This window comes from Trachurus trachurus (assembly GCF_905171665.1).
Source record: "Trachurus trachurus genome assembly, chromosome: 7".
NCBI lineage: Eukaryota > Metazoa > Chordata > Actinopteri > Carangiformes > Carangidae > Trachurus > Trachurus trachurus.
This window is the reverse complement of record NC_139901.1, coordinates 24,917,904-24,938,077: the sequence shown is the minus strand read 5'-3', so window position 1 is coordinate 24,938,077 and position 20,174 is coordinate 24,917,904. Positions and strand designations below refer to the sequence as shown.

General features: G+C 42.5%; 2 protein-coding genes across 4 annotated transcripts in view; one reads left to right on the top strand and one right to left on the bottom strand.

Moving 5' to 3' along the window:
- Window positions 1–15,111, bottom strand: part of LOC310988740 (ankyrin repeat and SAM domain-containing protein 1A) — a gene marked incomplete at its 3' end in the record, with an annotated part of 67,968 nt that extends 52,857 nt beyond the window's left edge. For 2 of the 3 annotated variants that reach the window (XM_083975439.1, XM_083975438.1), the window contains exons 1-4: window positions 14,578–15,111; window positions 3,839–3,919; window positions 2,574–2,730; window positions 1,634–1,696 (exon numbers count right to left, since the gene is read on the bottom strand). In XM_083975439.1, the coding sequence (XP_083831565.1) occupies window positions 1,634–1,696; window positions 2,574–2,730; window positions 3,839–3,919; window positions 14,578–14,756 (480 nt within the window). In that variant the 5' untranslated portion in view covers window positions 14,757–15,111. The remainder of the gene's footprint in view (window positions 1–1,633; window positions 1,697–2,573; window positions 2,731–3,838; window positions 3,920–14,577) is intronic. The other variant, XM_083975440.1, reaches the window with a different exon arrangement.
- A 2,800-nt stretch (window positions 15,112–17,911) lies between these two features.
- On the top strand, window positions 17,912–20,058 carry taf11 (TAF11 RNA polymerase II, TATA box binding protein (TBP)-associated factor). The gene is made up of 6 exons (XM_083975256.1): window positions 17,912–18,173; window positions 18,344–18,563; window positions 18,984–19,117; window positions 19,230–19,317; window positions 19,412–19,508; window positions 19,616–20,058. The coding sequence occupies exons 2-6, from the start codon at window positions 18,390–18,392 to the stop codon at window positions 19,744–19,746; spliced, it is 624 nt and encodes a 207-aa protein (XP_083831382.1). The 5' UTR covers window positions 17,912–18,173; window positions 18,344–18,389; the 3' UTR covers window positions 19,747–20,058.
- Window positions 20,059–20,174: the final 116 nt, after the last annotated feature.

Here is a 20,174-nt window from a genome sequence, read left to right as displayed (position 1 = left end):
ATACTGTATGTACCCAAGACACGTCACATAAATGAGAGATGAAGAATAAAAGCTGGGTTTGGAATTAACTTTTCCTCCACAGCTGATAAGTAACTAAATGACTGCTGGCAGAGACGTTCTGCTGGGTCCAAAAAAAAAGGAACAGTGTACGAAATTAACTTGATCTTTTCAGACATTTTTGCCTCTTGAAACTGATTCATCTCAGACTTGTCATTATGTTAAAGGGATACTTCACCCAAAATTGATAATCCACCAATTTTCTACTCACCGTCATGCCAAGGAAGGGTTTGGTTTGGAGTTATCAAAACGCTTTTGGAGTTCCAGGGGGGGTCCGGCTGGCAACAGATTTTCATATAATGGCGGCGGATAGTGCTCACTTTTCAGATTTGCTGCGAGATGTTCGTTCGTTGTTGTAAACCATTGGAGATTTGCATCTCGCAGCAAATCACACGCATGTGTACAAACATCAACAGAGCCACTGGGAGCTACTACTACAACAACAAGGCTAAAAACAGAGATCAAATAATTTTTTTCCGAACAACTTTTTCATGTGGCGGCTTCAGGACACTTGGGTCAGTACAGACAAGCAGTATGGAGGTATTTGGATGTTTCATGGTGTGGGTTTTGGACGATTCAAAAGTGAGCACTATCCGCCGCCATTATATGAAAATCCGTTGCCAGCCGGACCCCCCCTGGAACTCCTAAAGCGTTTGATAACTCAAAAACTTCTCCAAACCCTTCCATGGCATGACAGTGAGTAGAAAATTGGTGAATTATTGATTTTGATAGATTAATGGAATTATTTCATTTAACGCTGAGACAAAACAGTAGATAAATTAGTTGCGTGTTGTAGTCCATTTCACAGTCGGCACAAAATGAACTCGATTGAACGTCAATTGTAGGAATCATCTCACTAATTGTAGTAAACAGCTCAGTACTCAGAAGTCAGCAGGGCTGTTTGCTGGTGTTACAGAAGACTTCCAGGAAGCTGCTTCATCTCTCAACCTCCCATTGTTGATTCTTTAATACTCTAATGGTTGTTGGGGCTTTAATTGATAGTAGTGTTTGAATCAGTCAATATTGCTGTCTGTGTGGTGCCAACAACAGCCGTACAGCCCCAGGCTGCAGATATTAAACCAGTTTTTACTAAATCCAGCTCACCCATTTTTTCTCACCCAGAAGAGAGAAAAGTGACAGAGACAAATCAAATACTGTGACCCAGAGGAGACAGACTTTCTAAACTTTGTAGGCCACTTTCCATCCCAAAGCCGAGTTTAGTTCTGACCCCGATGAAAGAGGTCGGTACGGTAATATTGCGTCATGTAAGAAAAAAGATTAACCTCCGTGGAGGAGGGCATGCTGTAATTCAGCGTCACTTATGATAAACATAACAATTTGGAGATCACAAGTGAACATGAGTGGAGAGCCAGGGGACAGAGATGTACTGATAGCCAGCGAAATCAAAAGCCTCCCCATATCTCTGAAGCAGCAAGCAACAGCAGCAGCAGCAGCAGCAGCAGCAGCAACAAACCAATCCCAAGCACAGCACAGCACAGCAAGCCAACACAGCAGGAAAGCAAATAGGTACTTTGAAAAAAAAGAAAGAAATGGAGATGTTACACCGTGTACACACCTTGGCATTAATATAGGGGTCAAAGGGCCCACAGCGTTTGAACTCTTTATGGTCTACAGAGCTCTGGGTGGGAGGAAGAGAAGATAGGCCGATGGTTTTTGATTCAGACAAGCAATGAACAAATGAATGATGATCACAATGAGTCAAACTGAATAAAACAGAGAAAACAAATCAGAGTTGAGTTAATGAACAACCAGATGTCATGAACAGGCACGGAGAAATGACACAGAATGAGACTATAAAGCAACTTTCTTCATCTGCCGGATTTTGCTACAGATTTTAAAAATAAAGTTTATGATGTCTATATAATTTTTTGGATGCTCATAACGGGTCATTTCTCCTCATCCCAGACAGGACAGGCTAAGAGATGATGCTGTCTTGTGCAGTAAGCAACTGAACAAATGATAATAAAAAAAAACAAACACATGAGTTAAAATGGTTAGAGCAAACAAGCACTTCTCACACTAGCATGGCGTCAAAGCACTTCAAGTGTCACGGTATCAATCAGCAACACAGTCAAAGTCATGATGCACTGAGGTTAATGCACTCTTCTTGTGCAAATACAGATCATGCCATGCTGAATAAGAATTTTGCATCAAAACAAAAAGTGAGGAAATGGTCGACTTCCTACAGTTGCTGACTCAGCAAAAAAACTAACAAAAAAAAAACAGCTGAAACATTATAGTTCAACAAATGTGCTGAGGAGCTGAAAGAGAAAGAAATTGTTTTACTTTGAAAAACAAAGGCTACGAAGCTACCACAGTGTCCTACTGATGTCATTTCACAAGTTGCTATCATATCAGTAACGTAAATACGTTTCAAAAACCAAAACCTGGAACTGTGAAACGAGAAAGTCAAAAATAAACACACAGACACACCAAAAAAAAAAAAGAAAGAAAAGAAAAAAACAAAAAACAGAAGAGGAAATGCAGCTTCAGACCTGCTCGTTGAGTTTGGGGTGCGAGGGTCCTTGGTGGATGAGCAGTTTGACGATATGTTCATCTCCCTTCCACGCGGCCAGGTGGAGCGGGTAGCAGCCCTTGTTGTCGGCGATGTTGGTGAAGGCCTCGTTTCGTAGCAGCGCCTCCACCACCTCGCTGAGAAAAGTCATTCGAGGGGACACGGAGGGTCAGAAAAGGCCACGAGCATAATAGACACGCACGTACATTAGCTAACAGCCAATCAATATCTTTATCCTCCCAGTGGGACAATTGTCTGTGAGGAGGGCCGACCTCACTGAACCCGCAGCATGAACACAAACAGGCTTTTATAATAATAATAATAATAATAATAATAATAATAATAATAATAACAACAACACATTTTATTTAAACCCTCATATGATCCTTCAATTTGTACCACTTCCATGACCCCTGGACAAAATTAAGACATCAGTTACTCCCAAAATATTTGTGATACATATAGGGCTGGGTCTTGACTAAACATGAAAATCACTTTTGACATGGGTTTCAAAACTTTTAACCACTTCCTGGCCAGTTGTTTTTGCTGCAAAAACACAAAATTTCTATGGGGCTCTATGGGGTTTATGGCTGGTGACAGTATTTTAGTGATAAAAAGAGATATCCAAAATCCCCTCGGTGAAAACTTCTGACTATAATATGTCAACAAAATAAAACAAGAATTTTGAAAGGGGCTTTATCCATTGTTCAGATTTCGGTTCTGGAAATGAGCGCATATTTCATTAGATATTGCCTCATTTACATATTTAAACATAAAATTTGACAAAACTTGTAATACAAAAAAAATTGTCTTAATGCGAGTAATAAACTTGGGAAGTTTCATGGTGATATCTGTTAGTTAAAATTTTTACTTTATTTTTACATTAAAAAACCCATTGGACATTTTTGTCCAGCGAAGGGTCATGGGTGTGGTAAAAATTCATTACGGGTCCAAAAAATTGACTTTCATTCTGAAATTCGGGACATCCAGAGTTTACCCAAAGATACACCTCCTTGCCTAAAATCAGGCCCCAGTGACCTTTCATTTGACCGTGGGGGAGTAGGTGGACAAAAATGTCCAGGGGTAAAAGGAGGGTTAGGGCCTTTCAAGCCACTCTAGGACACTTTACAGAAGAGAGCATCAAAATAAAATCATCAATAAACAACATCCAAACATCGAAAGACAACAAACATACAATAAACAACATTAAAAACATCAGTAAAAAAAAATAAAAAATTATCTTACCTGTGTCCATTGAGGGCGGCGTGGTGGAGGGGGGTGTATCCAGTGCTGTCCACACAATTCACATTGGGGCCTCTCCAGATACTGTTGAGAGCAGAGAAGATTGTTACACTTCCATAACACAACACAATACACACACACACACACACACACACACACACACACACATACATACGTATACACATAACACACACCAAACAAACGCTGCCCGTCCCTCTGTAAAGTCTCTACCTGTGGGTGTGACTGATTGTTATCTCAGGTTCTAACAGCAACCTGCATAACACACAGCCCAACCCCACCCACACACACAGGCGGGGGCGTACCTTCATGTTCTCATTCACACACACACACACAGCCCACAGGAGTGAGTGAGTAACCACAAACCAGAAGAAGAAGAAGGGTAACACTTTACAATAAGGGTCCCCTAAGTAACGTTAGTTAGTACATTATTAAGCATTAATTAACTGTTTATAGATATATTAACAATCATTATTATGTATTACTTAAGATTAGGAAACACATTAATGAATGTAGCCTATTGGTAAGCAGTTAATTCATGTTTACTACTCAAAGTTAGTTAATAAAGTTAATAAAAGTTGAATAATGTAAATAGTTATCATTATGTATGCATTACTCAGCATTAATTAACACATTAGTTTATATATTAATGCTTAATAATGTACTAACGTTAATTAAGGGACCCTTACTGTAAGTGTTACCAGAAGAAGAAGAAGAAGTGCTATGCTATCACCAGACAGCAGCAGCTAAAATGAGCTAATTTTGTCAAGTTTAACACTAACTACACAACCCGAGGGCTGATTATTCTGAGCCACATCCTGATGAAGAATGGGCTTTTGTTATGCAGCGTACAAAACAACAAACAAAGCACGGAGACCGAGAGCCAGAAAGCACCGAAGAGGGGTGTGAAGTGCGGGGAAGGCCGGCCGCCTTCATCCTCGCCATCGCTCTCCTCTCATTCAGTTGAGCTGAACTCAGCTGTCAGCGCAGATTGGTTTGTTTCTTTTAATTTACAAAGAGCGCTGTGCTGTGGTGAGGACGAAAACGAGAGCGATGATAGAGAGGAGGCGGAGAAGAGGGATGGAATGAGTAATTTAAGAAGCTAAAGGATGTCTGGTGGTGAGGCCGAGTGCCAGGACTGGGATGGGATGTGAGGGAGGGAGGCTCTCTGAAAGACCTTAACACATCCTAAATAAATCATGTGACAAGGAAATCCCAGCACTGGTGAACCAAATATCTGAGAGCCGAGTCATTTGCCATACAGAAAGAGAATGGGAGCAAAACAGCTGGGCCTCGCACAGAATCAATCATGAATGAAAGAGAGATTCTTCTTAAAAAGAGAAGAAAATCTTTGCTTAAAAAAAACTATTTACTCAGCTTTTGATATATAATAGAAAACTGTCGAAAAACCAATGAAAGCCGATGATTTGGCGGTTGGATCCCTTCATTATTTATTACTTGGATTTTGATGCAAGCAGCGAGCAACTTGTTTGTATGAAGCCTTTGGAGAGAGCTCTGCCAGGAAGCGTCACAGGCTATTTGCTGGGAAATAAATAAATAACTAAAATATCAGCTCCAGCAGTTGAACACACTCAGAGGCATGGTAGGAATTGATCCAATGATATAATCAGCGTTTAGAAGGTGTGGCAGCATGCTCTGCCTCTTCACATGACTCTGCTTCACACACACACACACCATGGCTCGATTTTTGTCGCAGTAATGGCTGTTTTGCCCCCCTAAAATACATCTCCCATAATAGCTTTCGGAGCAGCCTGCAATTACACAGTCAGAGCCGTCTCATTAAATAAGTATCTTGGAGGGCTCTATAGCCTGCAGAACAATGGGCCTGACAGAGCACAGACACACAGGGATGCACCACTTTACTAGTCATAACCTAAGCCGTTTATTTCTCAGAGCAGGCCCTCTGGGTCTCGTGTTAACAAGTCAGAAAAAAGACACGGCACTTTAAAAAAAAAAAGCAGGGTGTGCTTGGGAGGAAATGCTGGAGTGGGAATATGTTGTGGCAGGAAATGCTGGAGATGGATACATTTCTGTTCTGTTCTGAGGGAAACGTGTGAGTTGTAATTATGCCAGCTCTGGAAGCATCACACAGCCAAACTTCCGCTCTGTTTTTTTCCCCAGAACCAGTCAGTCACCAAATCTGTAGTAAAGAGTGCATCAGCTCCACTGGCATGTGCATGGCCGCCGCTGAGCACATCAAACGAGAGACAGAAACAGACCTCTGGTTGCTGTCCTAGATAAAAAAAAGAGTTATGTAACGGCTTACAGCAAAAAAACCCATAAACAAATTAACATAAACATGAACAGAGCAGCGGCGACGACTGGAGAATTTAACCAAATCAGGCACGGGGCAGTAATGATGAACAGCAGCGATGCAAGAGGGCACGCCATGATGCGATCGGGTGCGTTATTAACATGGCTGTGATTTTATTGCATTGACTGTCTGATCACAACTTGCTTAGTAAGAACTAGCCTTGCGAGAGGAAGACACCACTCTCTTATGTCAGCTGTGTCATGAGACATATTGCGAGATTTCTCTTTCACATTCAAAAGTCATCGGTTTTAAAGAGAATCTGTAATAAAGGGTCAACATTATGACGGGGGACCTACTCAGCGGTCATGACTCTGATGCGTCATGGTCAGAAGTTCCAAAATGTCAGTCAAAAACACATTCAGTCACATGAGTCACATGACCGAGGAAAAGCCAACAGGGGGTTGTAATGCACCGCAAATCACAATATTATCTCACTTTGTGGTTTTCCCATAATATTACAGCTCTAAACAGGGACATGAGCGTTAATTAATCCCATCAAAATTATCTCCATGCTGAGGAAATGAAACCGCCTGCTCCCCTATGTTTTTTTCTTCTTCTTTATTTCTCCTTGCTGCCTTCGTATTTAAATTTGCTATAAGCAGGGCTGACTGTAGTAACAGCTTTAAGTGCAGTCCAAGTGTTATGTCCTCTCAGCATGTTGGCAGCATGGCACTCAAGGGCATGAGTCAGAGTGGTGCTCGACAATCCACTTCATCCTCTTACTACGGCTCACGACCAACCTAACTGGGGGCCAGGGCTTAGGCCCATAGCAGGGGAATGGGCAAAACAGAGTTGATTTGGTTTGGGAGGGGGGCACATTCATGGGAACTGACTGAGGAATTCCTGTTTGAAAGGCTGAGCTAATCCTTAATTTCCCTGAGGGAATATCAGCAGGATGAGGCTGAAGTTTGAAAGAGATTCTGGGGGGCTGTAATTCTGTGTTGTACAAAGCCCAGCCAGTGTGAGAGGAGAGGGGATAATAACATTTCCCCTCTTTTATGTTTTCTCTGCATTAGCTTTTGCTAATGTTAGTCACACATTTTAAATAGATGGTCATTTACAAAATATGTAGGCTTAGACATTAATCTCCTCAGTTTTTTTTTTCCTTACTGAAGTCTAAATGTCATGGAGCTCATGCACAAAAAAAGAAGTTAGGTTTTTAGCATTGATTCTCCTTAAATATCAACTGAGCCGAGGCATTTGAATGTATTTGTCAGATTAAATTACATTGTATTGATAATTTCATTCACTGTCTATTAGACAGGCCTGTAAGCAGGTTTGAAAGAAGGGATAAACTGTGTATGATCAAAATTACATGCTTTTCAATTAATTTGGTAGATATTTTTGACCAAGGCTGCACAAAATAATAGATTCACTGACTTTCAGAGGAAATAATAATAATTTTCCCATCAAAACACGGTAGTAATTCCACTGGGAACAAAAGTCATGATATATGATTACTTGTTTACATATGGAGCCCTGAGGAATAGGGGAGGGTAAAAAAAAAATCTGGAGTAAGTAAATAAGAACCCAGGTGAGCGTGAACCCAGTGTCAAATAAACAGATTTGTCCTCCAGCCTATTAGCAGTGTGGCCACACTGCCAGGGATTAGTCTAGCCCAGGGCACTGAGCCCAGCAGTGACTGGCGCATGTCAGGCACCGTCAGGGAAATTAGGCTTAATTATGCATGCTGCTGGCGGGCGCTGAAACCAGATGCCCTGCTGCACAACGGCCAACCTGAACACCTTCTCCTCAGCAGAGACGGAGAGAGACTGAAGGACCGGGCAGAGCCTCCGGGTCCACTGAGACTCAACGTCTGCCAAGATGCCATGTAGGACCGGAGAACTGCGACTGTGATAAAGTGGAACACAGTCATCAAGACGATTGTTACCGACAGATTAAATGAAAACTCATCTGAGACTTGCGGTATTATTAGTGAAGTAGCACCTGGAAGCAACTGAAGCAACTAGAACTACAAAAAAAATTAATTCATCATGTACTTAAAGCAGAAGTAAGCGATCCGGTCGTTTTGGCTAACTTCTTGTCAGCCGATGGAGTTAGCAGTCCCCGCCCTCGTCCCTAGGTCACCACATTCACGCGCATCCCTTGGCTGCACACACAGAGAGGACCGCCCATTTATGCCGTTCTCTCTCCTCATTGGATAAAGGTTGTAGGATACAAGGAAAGTTTTCTCCTCGGCTTACAGCAGAGCAGAGTGACTGACAGACCCGTGTTTCAGACCAAACACTCTATATAAGTGATTGATGTCGGAAGATATAACTATTCAAGACTTATAGTAACACAAACATTCCGCTTACTTCTGCTTTACTGCTTGTTGTTAACATTGATTTTTTTGTATAGAATTCCTCATCAACTCACATTTCATTGGGGTGGCACAAATGGTACCCACAGCTGTAGTTTAGGCTACAAGATGGCAGTCCTTTGAGCTAAAAGCTAGCTCTGCGCCAATGCTAACATACCTGTGTTTAGCAAGTGTGATGCATCTAATGTTCCCTATCTAAGTTTATGATGTTATTTTGGAGGATCATTGACTTATGACCATAAATGCATCTACAATATTTTTTTGGTTGTCTGTATTATAGCTCTGTGTTGACAGTGTTGACCCAACCAACCAACTGCTAACATGGCTTGTTGCTAAAGGCATAAAGTCCTTAAAATCAAGTACTGAAAGTGCCCATCTTACAGAAAAGGGTGAATGAGCGCTGAAATATATCAATTTTAATTTAGGTGTAGTTTGGTGCATTACAGCTTGTATGAAAATTCAGTTCTAACAAACCTGATTGAGCCTTCATGGCTTACAAACACACCATAATGAGCATCTCACAGATTCACACCTCCTCTGTGTTGCAACGGGAGGTGTGAATGAGCTGCGTATGCCACACAGTCTACGATCAGAGCAGTCCACTGGGCTCTGGCAGAATCTAAATGAAGGGCATGAAAAACACCAGCAGCAGACTGAAAAGATGGGATGAATGTAAGAGAAAAAGAAGAAAAGAGAATTTGATGGAGCAAGAAACCATAAAAGCACTTTCAGTCACAACCTGTCTCTCAACAGGCTGCCAGCCCACAGCAACACAGGCCTCTCTCTCTCTCTCTCTGGCATCCTCTGAGCATTTTGCTTAAAAAAAAACAATAATTCAGTTTCTACCAAAATCTTGCTGAACTGATGGCCAGTTATTTTCAGTAGCCTAATGCTGACAACCCACTTCTGGAAATAGCACACCACTTCTGCCTGATCTAGTTTGCATAGTGGAGGATTTTGTTGCAGGCAAAAGTGTTTCTTCAACTTTGGTAACTTGTTGCATCTCTATGACGATAAAATAAACGACAGCAGCATCACACCTCATTCATGATAAGCTGCATGTGCAAATATGAAAGTAGGTGTGTTTCATCGTCACACTCTGTTGCGTTTGCTTAGTCATGCTAAAGCTAATCCAGTCCAGAGTGCTTTTATAGTGTTTGAAGAAACAGCAAAGTAAAGGTTTTTTTTTTTTTGAAGATTTTTTTTTAGGCTAATTTGTTTCCTGTGTAAACACACTCAGGGCAGCGCCATTACTCTGACTCCCAGCGCAACCTGTTTGAAGTCTGGAGGTGGAGTGGAGGCTGGCGTGGGCCCAGCAGGTGGGCAAGAAGGCTGCTGAGAGAAGCAGAGAGGGAGAGAAAGGCAGAGACGCCAGCCAGCGGCCCAGACAGACATAAATGTCTGGGCCGGGGGGGGGGGGGGGGGGGGGGGGGGGGGGCTGCTGACACATGTAGGTCCTGCACAGGACAAGAGAAGGGGCCTGGTTTCACTGGTCATTGTGCTACCTCCACCTATGAACGGACACCACACACAGAGATGCACCACAGCCTCAGTGTCTTAATCTTCTCCATTTGTCCATTTGTTATTATAAGGCTTCAGCGACCGGGGTGAAACAGAGTTCACACAAACAAGCACACACAGGAGTCAGTAAATGTGTCTGTGTGTCACTGTCCTGCTGCTACATAAGCAACTTTCTGTTTCTTTCAGCGCAGGAAGCACAGAAAGATGGAAACTGTTAATAATGGAGATTTTTCTGAGAAACTAAAACAGAACTGACAGAATAGTGTTTCTGAATTATTAAGCACTCTGTTGTAAGTGGCGCTATTTAAAATGATTTATTAGTAGAGTTGTTATCATCAGCGCTTGGCATTCACACAAGACACAGGACATTATCTACTTCAACTCTACTCCTGGCCAACTTTTTCCTCTCCAAACTAAATCAAGAATCCTCTGACCCACTTGGACAAAAACCTATTTTTAGTCAACTACCATTAGGTTAACATGAAGATGGCTACACACCGCGTGGACATTACATTTGTCAGTTACTGCTCCCACCATACACACACACACACATATGTGGAATCCATCACTGCTACTAAGTGCCTTCCCTGCATGCTTTCTCTCTCAGACTACACAAACAGGGGCCGTAAACACAACGTACAGAGCAGAGAATCCCAAACTCAGATGCTCGGGGAATGCTAACATACTGGTGTTAGATTTCCCAGCTACCACTGCTCCCTCCCGGGTGTAGAACCAGCTACAGTTTCTCTCGGTTCAGAGGTCAACAACTGATGAAATGTGACGGCCAGGTCCTGCTGCGTGCTGTAGCCTCTTAGCTACCTACTAGGGAACGATGTGAGGCTCTAAAAGCTGCAGAAGTGATAGAAGCTGCCTTGTTAACACTGTCTGCTGAACACACAGCAGAAAACCCTTGATAGCTAACAGCTACGGACTGTGGGTGCCAGATTCCCGCTGTGAACCTGTCATCTGGAGACACGCCATCCACAAGTCCTACAGTGCACCTTCACACTCACTGATTTCTGCATGCGCATAGATCCTAATAACAGAGAAGCTGCAGGGAGTTTTGCTGTTTTTTTTTTGTTTTTTTTAAAGGACAGTATGTGCTAGTTGTTATGCAGCAGATATTTTCTCAGCTGACACCAGTCTGACAGCATGGGTTTGCTTGGGGTGAGCCAGAAATTGTGGATGTAATGGGATGGAATGATCTGGAGTTGTGCCCAAGCCTCTTAAAATGCTAACCAAGTCATCGCACTGATAGAAATGCTTCCCTCACTATAGCATTTAGAAAAAGGGAAAAAACATGGTACAGGAACAGAAAATGTCTCAAAAGCAGATCTTTATCACTAAACATAGCAACAACAAAAAAAAACTGACTGCAAGAGCAGAATGAACCTGAATGCGCAGGCTTCTCTAAATAGGTGGTCCGACTCTACCCCAAATGACAGCTCAATTTAGTTTGTAAAACTAAAAAGTAGAGAAAAGCCCCAGAATGGTCTTTATAGGACTGATATCAATATGAAAAGCCATCATTCTACGCTTTGTCAGTGGGACAAAGGACACGGCTGTGAGGCTGGGAGACGAGCCCTCATCTGGCTAAGCTCTCAGAGCGTCTGTCCAGAACTCCATGCATTCCTCTGTTAATTTCCCCTCAGTGGGCAGGCACTCTCCCTTCAAGGGACTTGTCTTACCTCCGGTCTGACCACAGCAGCTGCCTGTGTTTGGACAACCTGGCCCAGGAGTGAGGAGCTCTTCCTGGGATCAAAACAGATCATTGGGCCCCCTAAGCTAAAAACTATAGCATTGAGGTACAGACAGCAGATGCATGATTAAAAATAAGCCACAATATTGAGTATTTCATTTTAACAGAAGCTTAATCTGCATCAACCAAACTGCAACCATTGGTGGGCAGTCCAGTGGCACCACAAAGACTACACCGTGACATTACCACTTGAGGAAGCCCTGCCCAGCTCATTTTGTTGTTAATGGAGCACCACAGAACAAATGTTTGGGGCGGCGACAGTGTCAAACATGCCGGGGGTCAGTGTCGATCCCATGGCAGCCGCTGGGACGCAGCCTCCTGGGAAAGCAGACATTCCGCACGGCAGAGCTCTCTACGAATGCCTGGTTACAAAAACACAACAGGTCCTGACATGCAACCCATTCCACAGAAGGATCGCCAAAAATCTAGTGCAAGCAGCAAGCACACCTTCAAGATATAGTAGGCTACTAGGAGCCGACTGGGTCAGATCGTTCCTATATGGAGAAGTCACAGAGCTGCACAAAATTAAGCCTGTTCAGACTACAGACCATGTTAAATTATGACGACGTTTTATTAAACAATTGGAGGACCATGTGCTTGTTATTACGTGGAATTCGGAGAGAGTGCAAATAACAAACATCCAATTCCACATGTTGACGCTAGAACCAACGCAGACTCAAATTTGCTGAAGAAAGCTCCTCCCTGCAGATCAAATCTCCTTTGACGGGATTACTACACTTTCCAGCGAGGGACGATGAATACGAGATTCTACTGAAAGAAAAAACACACACACACACACACACACACAGAGCCGGTGACACTGTAGTTCTTCATTGTGATGCCCTTAAACGTATTGACGTTTTCATTATGCAAACTAAATGAAATGTGCACAATAACGACAATCCCCCCGAGGCAGCGCCCGTGGTCAATAATCTCCCAACTAGTTCCGCTGTGTGAGACAGAGACTGTCCTGTGAGCTCAGGTGTCTATAAGCAACAAGCTTTTGGAGTCTACTCACCAGTGGCTAATTCATTTCCTACAAAGTCTGGCCAATTATTTCCCAGCTCTGTCATTACCAAACATTGATTGCTCAAGTCAGAGCAAGATGACACAATGGGCTCTTCAGTCCGCCCACAGATCTGTGAGGGAGCGATGGAGCCGGCCTTTCCTGCAGACATCTTTGAATTGGATTTTGGATTTCTGATTATAAGGGTCTAATGCAATTACCTTGAGTACATAGTACAGTCTCTCCGCACTAAGTAACACAGTGATGCATCACCTCTCCAGTGCTGTGCTGTGTAACACTTGTCTGTCAGATTAGGGCGGCTGGCACTGAACTCCCCACAGGCGCAGAAGCTATGTAAGCTATGCTATGTTTTGATTGACAGACGTTCACCTACGTGTGCTCAGCATGAAAACAACAACGCAGCACTGACGCTGACCAGAAGCTCTACATCAACAAGTTTCATTTTTATACCCAGGACATGACACGTATAGCAAGTAAGCATGTGATGTTCTTTCTCAGCAATAAGGATGTTGAGTCTTAATGTTGCATACAGCACAATGACTGCCTCAACTATGGATACATTAGGAGAGTACATTATATAGTCTCAGAACAACATATTTCAGCCCAGGGAAATTGACTAGTTTCTGTTGTGGTAGGCTTATAATTCAGATATCATCTGCAGGGACAAAATGAAACTCTGGGCTTATCTGATCTATTACATTTCATCCTATTATTCATTATTACCCTGCAGGTTATCTACACAAAGTTAGAGAGGAGGAAGGAGGCCCGACCAACCAGGCTGCCTACATACAGAATTTGATGCAATCGCACACTATCAACAACAGGACAGGACACAGGCCCTGAGCTGAGGATATTAACAAAGCTTTGTCCAGTATCTTCCATTTTAAGCAAATTGTGTGTCCTGCTCCGTAAACCAGCACTCTAAATCTGGCATTTTAATCTGAGCGTCTACAGACAGACAGACAGACAGATGACAGATGTGGTCAAAGATGATTGATGTGGTGATATATTGACTGTAGTCTGCTTTCTTATCTGTGTATTACTCATAACTAATAAGAAGGAGGAGTGGGCAGGACATAAAAAAGGCATTGGTGACAAGCTAAAGCTTCAACTGAGCTGCTGAATCTGACTAGGTCTCCTTTTTATAATGAAATGTGGGGGGAAACCACATCAAATGTTCACCTCAGCATGCTCTGACCCTTTGGTGTTAATGAGTACAGATTCATACCAGGGAGATTTTTCCCCTATAGTGGGCTACAGTGATGCTGCTTTAAAAGAGAAAAAAAATAGTCTGGCTCTGACAACTGGGTTTCTATTCCACCTTCACCAGTTTGCGTTCTGGTCTAGACTCTATGTAAGCTATTAATTATACATGTGCACCAGTTTTTTCAAAGAAGCCACGGGGCTGATTTGCTGCAGGTTTATCTAGTTTAGTTGCACAATTGCTTCCCAGGCTGTTTATGCACACTACAGTAAAGCTGGCAGGGACACACAGAGCATGGAGCTAACAAAGAAGCATGCCACTGCTTCTGCGCTGCCTGCTGCACTGGTTTGGGTCTGTTTGTTTGGCAATGCACAGCGTCACTGTGTAGTAGCCTAACCTACCTGGCCATTGGATGTTAATAAATACACTGTACAATAAGCCACAACTGTAAATAATCAAGACAGTGAGTGGCCTGTCTGACAGAGCAGTCTCCCGTTCTCCCATTCAGTTGTTATTATCATCTGCCTCTCCTTCCCTTCCCCACACAGCCCGTACCTGAGCAGACTGGAGAGCGGATGAGAGGAGGCTCCGTGGCCGCCGCTGTTGCCACTTCCACCGATCCCAGACGAGCCGCTCCCGGTGCCAGCTGACTGCCGCTTCCCGGATAAAAGCTTCTCCACCGCGGCCAGGTTTCCCGTGCGCGCCGCTTCCAGAAGCTCCTGCTCCTTCCCCATCACGGATCCCGGGGAAAAAAAATCGGAGGAGGCGCGGGGTTAGAGAGAGAAGGGAAAAGGGGAGGGGGTGGTTAGTTGGAGAGGTGGTTGGGTGGGGGGGTAGTAGTGTAGTGGTGGTGGTGGTAGTGAAATTCCTCTGCGATGCCTTCTTCTTCTTCTTTCTCCCCCTCCCCTCCTCCCCAATCTCAAGTTGTTCCTCCTCGGTGCTGCTGGCGGAGCTCCCTCCCTCCGTCCGCCGCTGGATCCGTCCGCCGCTGCTGGCGCTCAACGGGGGAAAAGTTTGTCTCCGCGGCTCGGCACCACCATCGAGCTAAACTTCCTCTGACCAGTCCCCCGAGCCTCGTCCGTCACTTCCTCGAAACTGCCCTTTCTTTTCTGCTGCTCAAATCCGACACACACATACATACACACACACACACACACACGAGCCCTACTAGCACCCCCCGCCCTATAGCTGCATCACACAGCAGCTGGATGGGTGTAAAGCAAAATGGTGGACTGAGGTGAATTAAGCGATTAGACCCATCCAGGTGCTTCACATATCTGCTCTCCTGTCATCCCTATAGTATCCACAGCAAACCAAACCTCCAATCATTTTCCAAATGTTCACATTCACTAACATTATTAAAGCTCGTCAGAAAAAATAAAATCTGTAGGCCGGCCCTAATTTAATTCTAAATAAAACACGCACACAGTCCTCCACTCCCTGTGAAAGACTGTAAGCAATGAGGAAAAACCATTGTTGGGATTCATGTGAAACAGTGTCAGATTCCTTCATGGGTGTGTGAACAGGAACATTTCACAACATGTTATCAGGTGACAGCAGTTTATGAGAGTAACAGTGACTGTGAATGTGTGTTGTAACATGTACTCTCAGTGTTAACATTTAAAGGATAACTCTTGTAAATAAATGCGACAATACTGTTCATAAATCATGCTGGTATTGCTCAATGTTTTGGTTCCTCCACTTCCTGGGAGTGTTATTAGAGTTGACACAGGTCTTTTAGCTGGTCAGAGGAAGTAAAGGAGGAGGAGAGGTGGAATTGATTGTACACTATGCTGGTATTTTTGGATAATTTTCAGGTAAAGGGACTGGAGTCCTGAAATTGTGGACATCTGGATTTTAATGTAGGCTATGGCCTGTGATGAGCAGTGTCTGAGTGTAGAGTTTAGTGAGAAGGCAGGAAAGGAAGTGAGACTAGAAAGAGGTGGGAAGGAAGTAAACTCATCCTGAGAGAAATAAAAAGGATGAAACTAGTTCAGGATATGAGAGTGATGATCATAGGCCTATTGCCAAGACCAATAAATGTGAAATTAGATGTAAAGCATCTATTAAAACTGGCAAAAATGATTGGAGCACAAATGAAAGAAGTGAAATATGAAAGACTCAGATGGTAATCTGTTAATTGGATGTAATAAAAATAGAAAAGGCAAAGACGCTGGCTCGTGTTAGAAAAAAAATAAGGTGTCAAAGAAGTCGAAATTGGGAAAAGCAATGATCTAGTGGGAATAAGGGTGTCATATTTTGAATGCCAATCAGTGTTTATAAGAAGGATGTTGCTGAACAATAGGGCCAATTTTTTTTTTTTTAAAGAATGACAAGCAATTAATAAAAAGAAGGTTGGGACAGTGCTGAATTAGCCCCAAGGGAGCAATATTTTGGATTTGCTAAATTGTTGAAAAAGCTTTTATTCCAAAAATCTATGAGATACTTCAACTGCCAGGAATTCGGAGGCAGAAGTCCAGCAAATAGCCTACGAGTGGAAGAGAAAGTACCTTATAGAAGCAGTTAAGCTGGGTAAGCAGGGGAGGCAGTCAGGGGAGCCAAGAGTCGTAAAGAACAAATGGTAGCGGAGGTAAAACAGAATGATAAAATCAGGTCATGGACAGAGAAAAAGAAGCTGATGACTTTTATTGCAGGGGTGATATATGCAATGTCTGAGACTAAGACTACAACTGAGAGGATTCAAATAATTGTTAAAGTACAGTAGCAGTGCATTATCTCAGTATAGGCTCTGATAGGTTTGAAGTGGAAGGACATAAGAGACGATCTAAAATCTGCAGGCAAGCCAGGAATCGGGTCATGTTCTGGTGGACTCAATAAATTCATAGCAGATAGGAGAGGAGAAAGGAAGTGTGCAGACGAGAGTCTTGGATAAGGCCAAGAACCGGTCGGTACAGTAGGACAGTAGAGCTCAATATAGATGCTCATCAGGAAGAGAGGGAGGGATGGAGGAAATAAAATGACTGAGTACGCAAGGAAGTGCGATGAAAAATGTAAACAGAGGAGAGAGGATGCATCATTAACTTCATGTGGGAAACAGGGCTACTACTGAAAATATTTAGTTTTTTTTAATTATTATTATTTTTTATTTTGCGACACAGAAAATTGCATCTATATACTGTAGGCTACTTGGAAATACATCCATGGGAACAAAAAAAGAGACAATAAAGCAAACAAAAAACACAACAAAAAACAAAAGACAGCCACAGGCCATTACAAATCACTTGCACAAAATTGTTCCATAATAGAGTACGTTTTGGCAGCTTTCTTATTTCTAATGTCCTTGATTGTGGCAGCATAACGGTGCAGTTCATGTTTAAAGGGTAGCTACAATGTTCGGTTTGGATTTGGCCCATTTGTTTTTGTGGATGTGAAATTTCCCCAAACTCAAGATTAGCTGACAGAAAAAGCAAAAGTCTTTGTCATCATAATAAATGTTTTTCCTGGAAACTGATCATTCTTCCTGTTTTCACTTGCACAAAGTGTTGAAGATCATTCCAAAAAGTTTTACTGTAGGCACAATGATAAAATAAGTGAGAGATGGTTTCATCTTCAAGTCCACAGAAATCACACACATATTCAATGTCTAGTTTAAATCTTTCAGGGGTTTTCTTTGCAGGGTAGATTTGATGTAAAATTTTAAACGAGACTTCTTTCACCTTGTTATTGAGACATAGGCCTAATTTTTCACCAACCAGCCATGCTTTATTGCAGTTAATTTCTCCAAATTGCGCATACCAGTTAATTTGACCCTTAGGCCTGAAAATATTTAGTAAACCTGCTAATGTAGGAGCTGAATGACACCGAAAGATGGCAGCGATGTAAGTGTTAAACCGTTAAACAACCGTAGAAGAATTCGCTCATAGCGGAACCGGAAATAGTGCACTACGATGCTAACTAACATTAGCATTTAGATGCTATAACCCCACTCAGGCAGGGTTTGTCATTGTGCGTTGTTTATTTTGAATTAACAGAGATCGTAGAAGTGGTCTTTGTGTGTTGCTGCTAAGGAATATTAATATTAATACAAATGCGTCACCTGTTAGTCGCTTCACCAACTAGCTTCACTTCACCGTTAGCTTAGCTTAGCTTAGCTGCTGCCGCTGTTTTGTTGACTCTTGGCTACAGAGAAGGTAGGTGCATTTTCTCCAGATTGTGATACAAATGTGACAGTAAACACACGTGTATGCTATCTAAGGCTTTCCGTGCAAGTGTTCGTCAAGTAACGTGTGATTTAAGTCAGACGTCCAGACAAACGGGTAACGTAACTAAACAAGTAACGAGACCAGTTGTTTTCTTTCAGGACTTGAGGCTGTCAACCGCTGTTAAAGCTAACTTACCGGGTGAAAATGGCCGACCCTGCACGGATGAAACCCGAGGGTAAATCTGAAAGGACGAGCTCTGCTACCGAGGAGCATCCTAAATCAGATGAATCAGAAGATGTACCTGCACCAGCCAAGACCACACATGAAAACCAAGAGTCGTCCTCCTCACAGGATCCGTCCAAACAGGAGGTTAAGTCTGTGAGTTCAGGGGCTTCATTTATGTATCTATCATCATCCTGTGGTCTGCAGTCTATATAACATAATAACTACTACTATAACTGAATCACTGTAGCTTCACACTACTGTTATCTAGGTCTAACTATATTGTTAACTGTTATGATAGTAGTGTCGATGTGATACTCGAACAGCACTCCTTTTTCACTGTCTTATGTTAACATTGAGAAAGATGCACAGAAATCTCCCATTTCCTATTTAACACAAACCAGTGTAAAACACCTTAAGCTTAAAATGATTCCTAAACAACTAGGCTAGACATGAACACAATAATTATGACAATAAAATATGACATTGGACTGGTAGGCTAAACGTTGTCTAGAAAAGATATGATTTGATTTTTGTGTTTCGTTGCTATAAACAATCTTATCTCCTGCAATGAAGGAAACAGCCGCTGGAGAAGATGAGGATGAAGGAACCTCAGGCCAGCCTGCTTCCAAAAGACTGAAGGTTGAACCAGAGAAGAAGAAGGAGAAACGCCACGCCAAGGTTGATGAAGATGAAATACAAAAGATGCAGTAAGATGGAAGTTTTTATCCAAACACATAAAATAAAAACCTGTTAAAATTTGCATTAGTCTCATCCTCCTGAATTTAACCATCACCCTCTTGTTCTTCCTGTGTCTCAAAGGGTTCTGGTGTCGTCCTTTTCTGAAGAGCAACTGAATCGCTATGAGATGTACAGACGTTCTGCTTTCCCTAAGGCTGCTATTAAGAGGGTAAGCTGGTAATGAACATGGACAAAGTGTTTTGTTTTTAATATTTGAAACTATCGAATTTGTTAATGTCACTTTAAAAAAATATATTTTCTAGCTGATCCAGTCCATAACAGGATCATCAGTGTCCCAGAATGTAGTGATTGCCATGTCTGGTATTTCCAAGGTTTTCGCTGGGGAAATCGTTGAGGAAGGTGGGTGACACTGACACACTTACACCCAGTGCTTAGACAAAATCATTTCAAATACATAAATAAATAGGCCAAGTTTACATCCTATAAATTTCCCTTTGTTCCTACAGCACTGGATGTGTGTGAGAAGTGGGGAGATACACCCCCTCTTCAGCCCAAACATATGAGGGAAGCAGTGAGGAGGTTGAAGAGCCGAGATCAGATTCCCAACACCAAGTATAAGAACATCCTCTTCCACTGAGGCGGCTGCTTTAACCTGTGTGAGGATGATGACGGAGACAGAGGACTGCCTGTGATGATGAAACCACTGTATGGCAGCCAAGCAGACTTAGCTCATTTTCTATTACTTGGGCAGACCATTATCTGACAGAGGATAAGTGAACCTGCCAGTCACATCTAATCATGAAAGTAAAAAGACGCAACACACAGTTTGCGTCTAATGAACCTTTGAACCTTTTTGTTGAAGATACAGCTAGGAGTGAATAGCAAGGTTGAAATGGTGTAAAATTATTCCTGTATTATCGTTGTAAATACAATTTTATATACTTGAAAATGTTGAAATGTTTTGTTCTTGTGTCAAGTTATTTTTGAGATGGACTTTTCAAATTGTTTTTTTTTTTTTTTTTTTAGGGGGTTTGTGAGCCTATGTTCAGGTTTTATTTGGGAAAT

What these genes read in the sequence shown, in the direction of transcription:
- taf11 (XM_083975256.1), top strand. Translation starts at nt 18,390, where the DNA reads ATGGCCGACCCTGCACGGATGAAACCCGAGGGTAAATCTGAAAGGACG. An exon ending in CCAAACAGGAGGTTAAGTCT is followed by an intron (nt 18,564 to 18,983) that starts GTGAGTTCAGGG and finishes CCTGCAATGAAG; the next exon opens with GAAACAGCCGCTGGAGAAGA. An exon ending in GATGAAATACAAAAGATGCA is followed by an intron (nt 19,118 to 19,229) that starts GTAAGATGGAAG and finishes TGTGTCTCAAAG; the next exon opens with GGTTCTGGTGTCGTCCTTTT.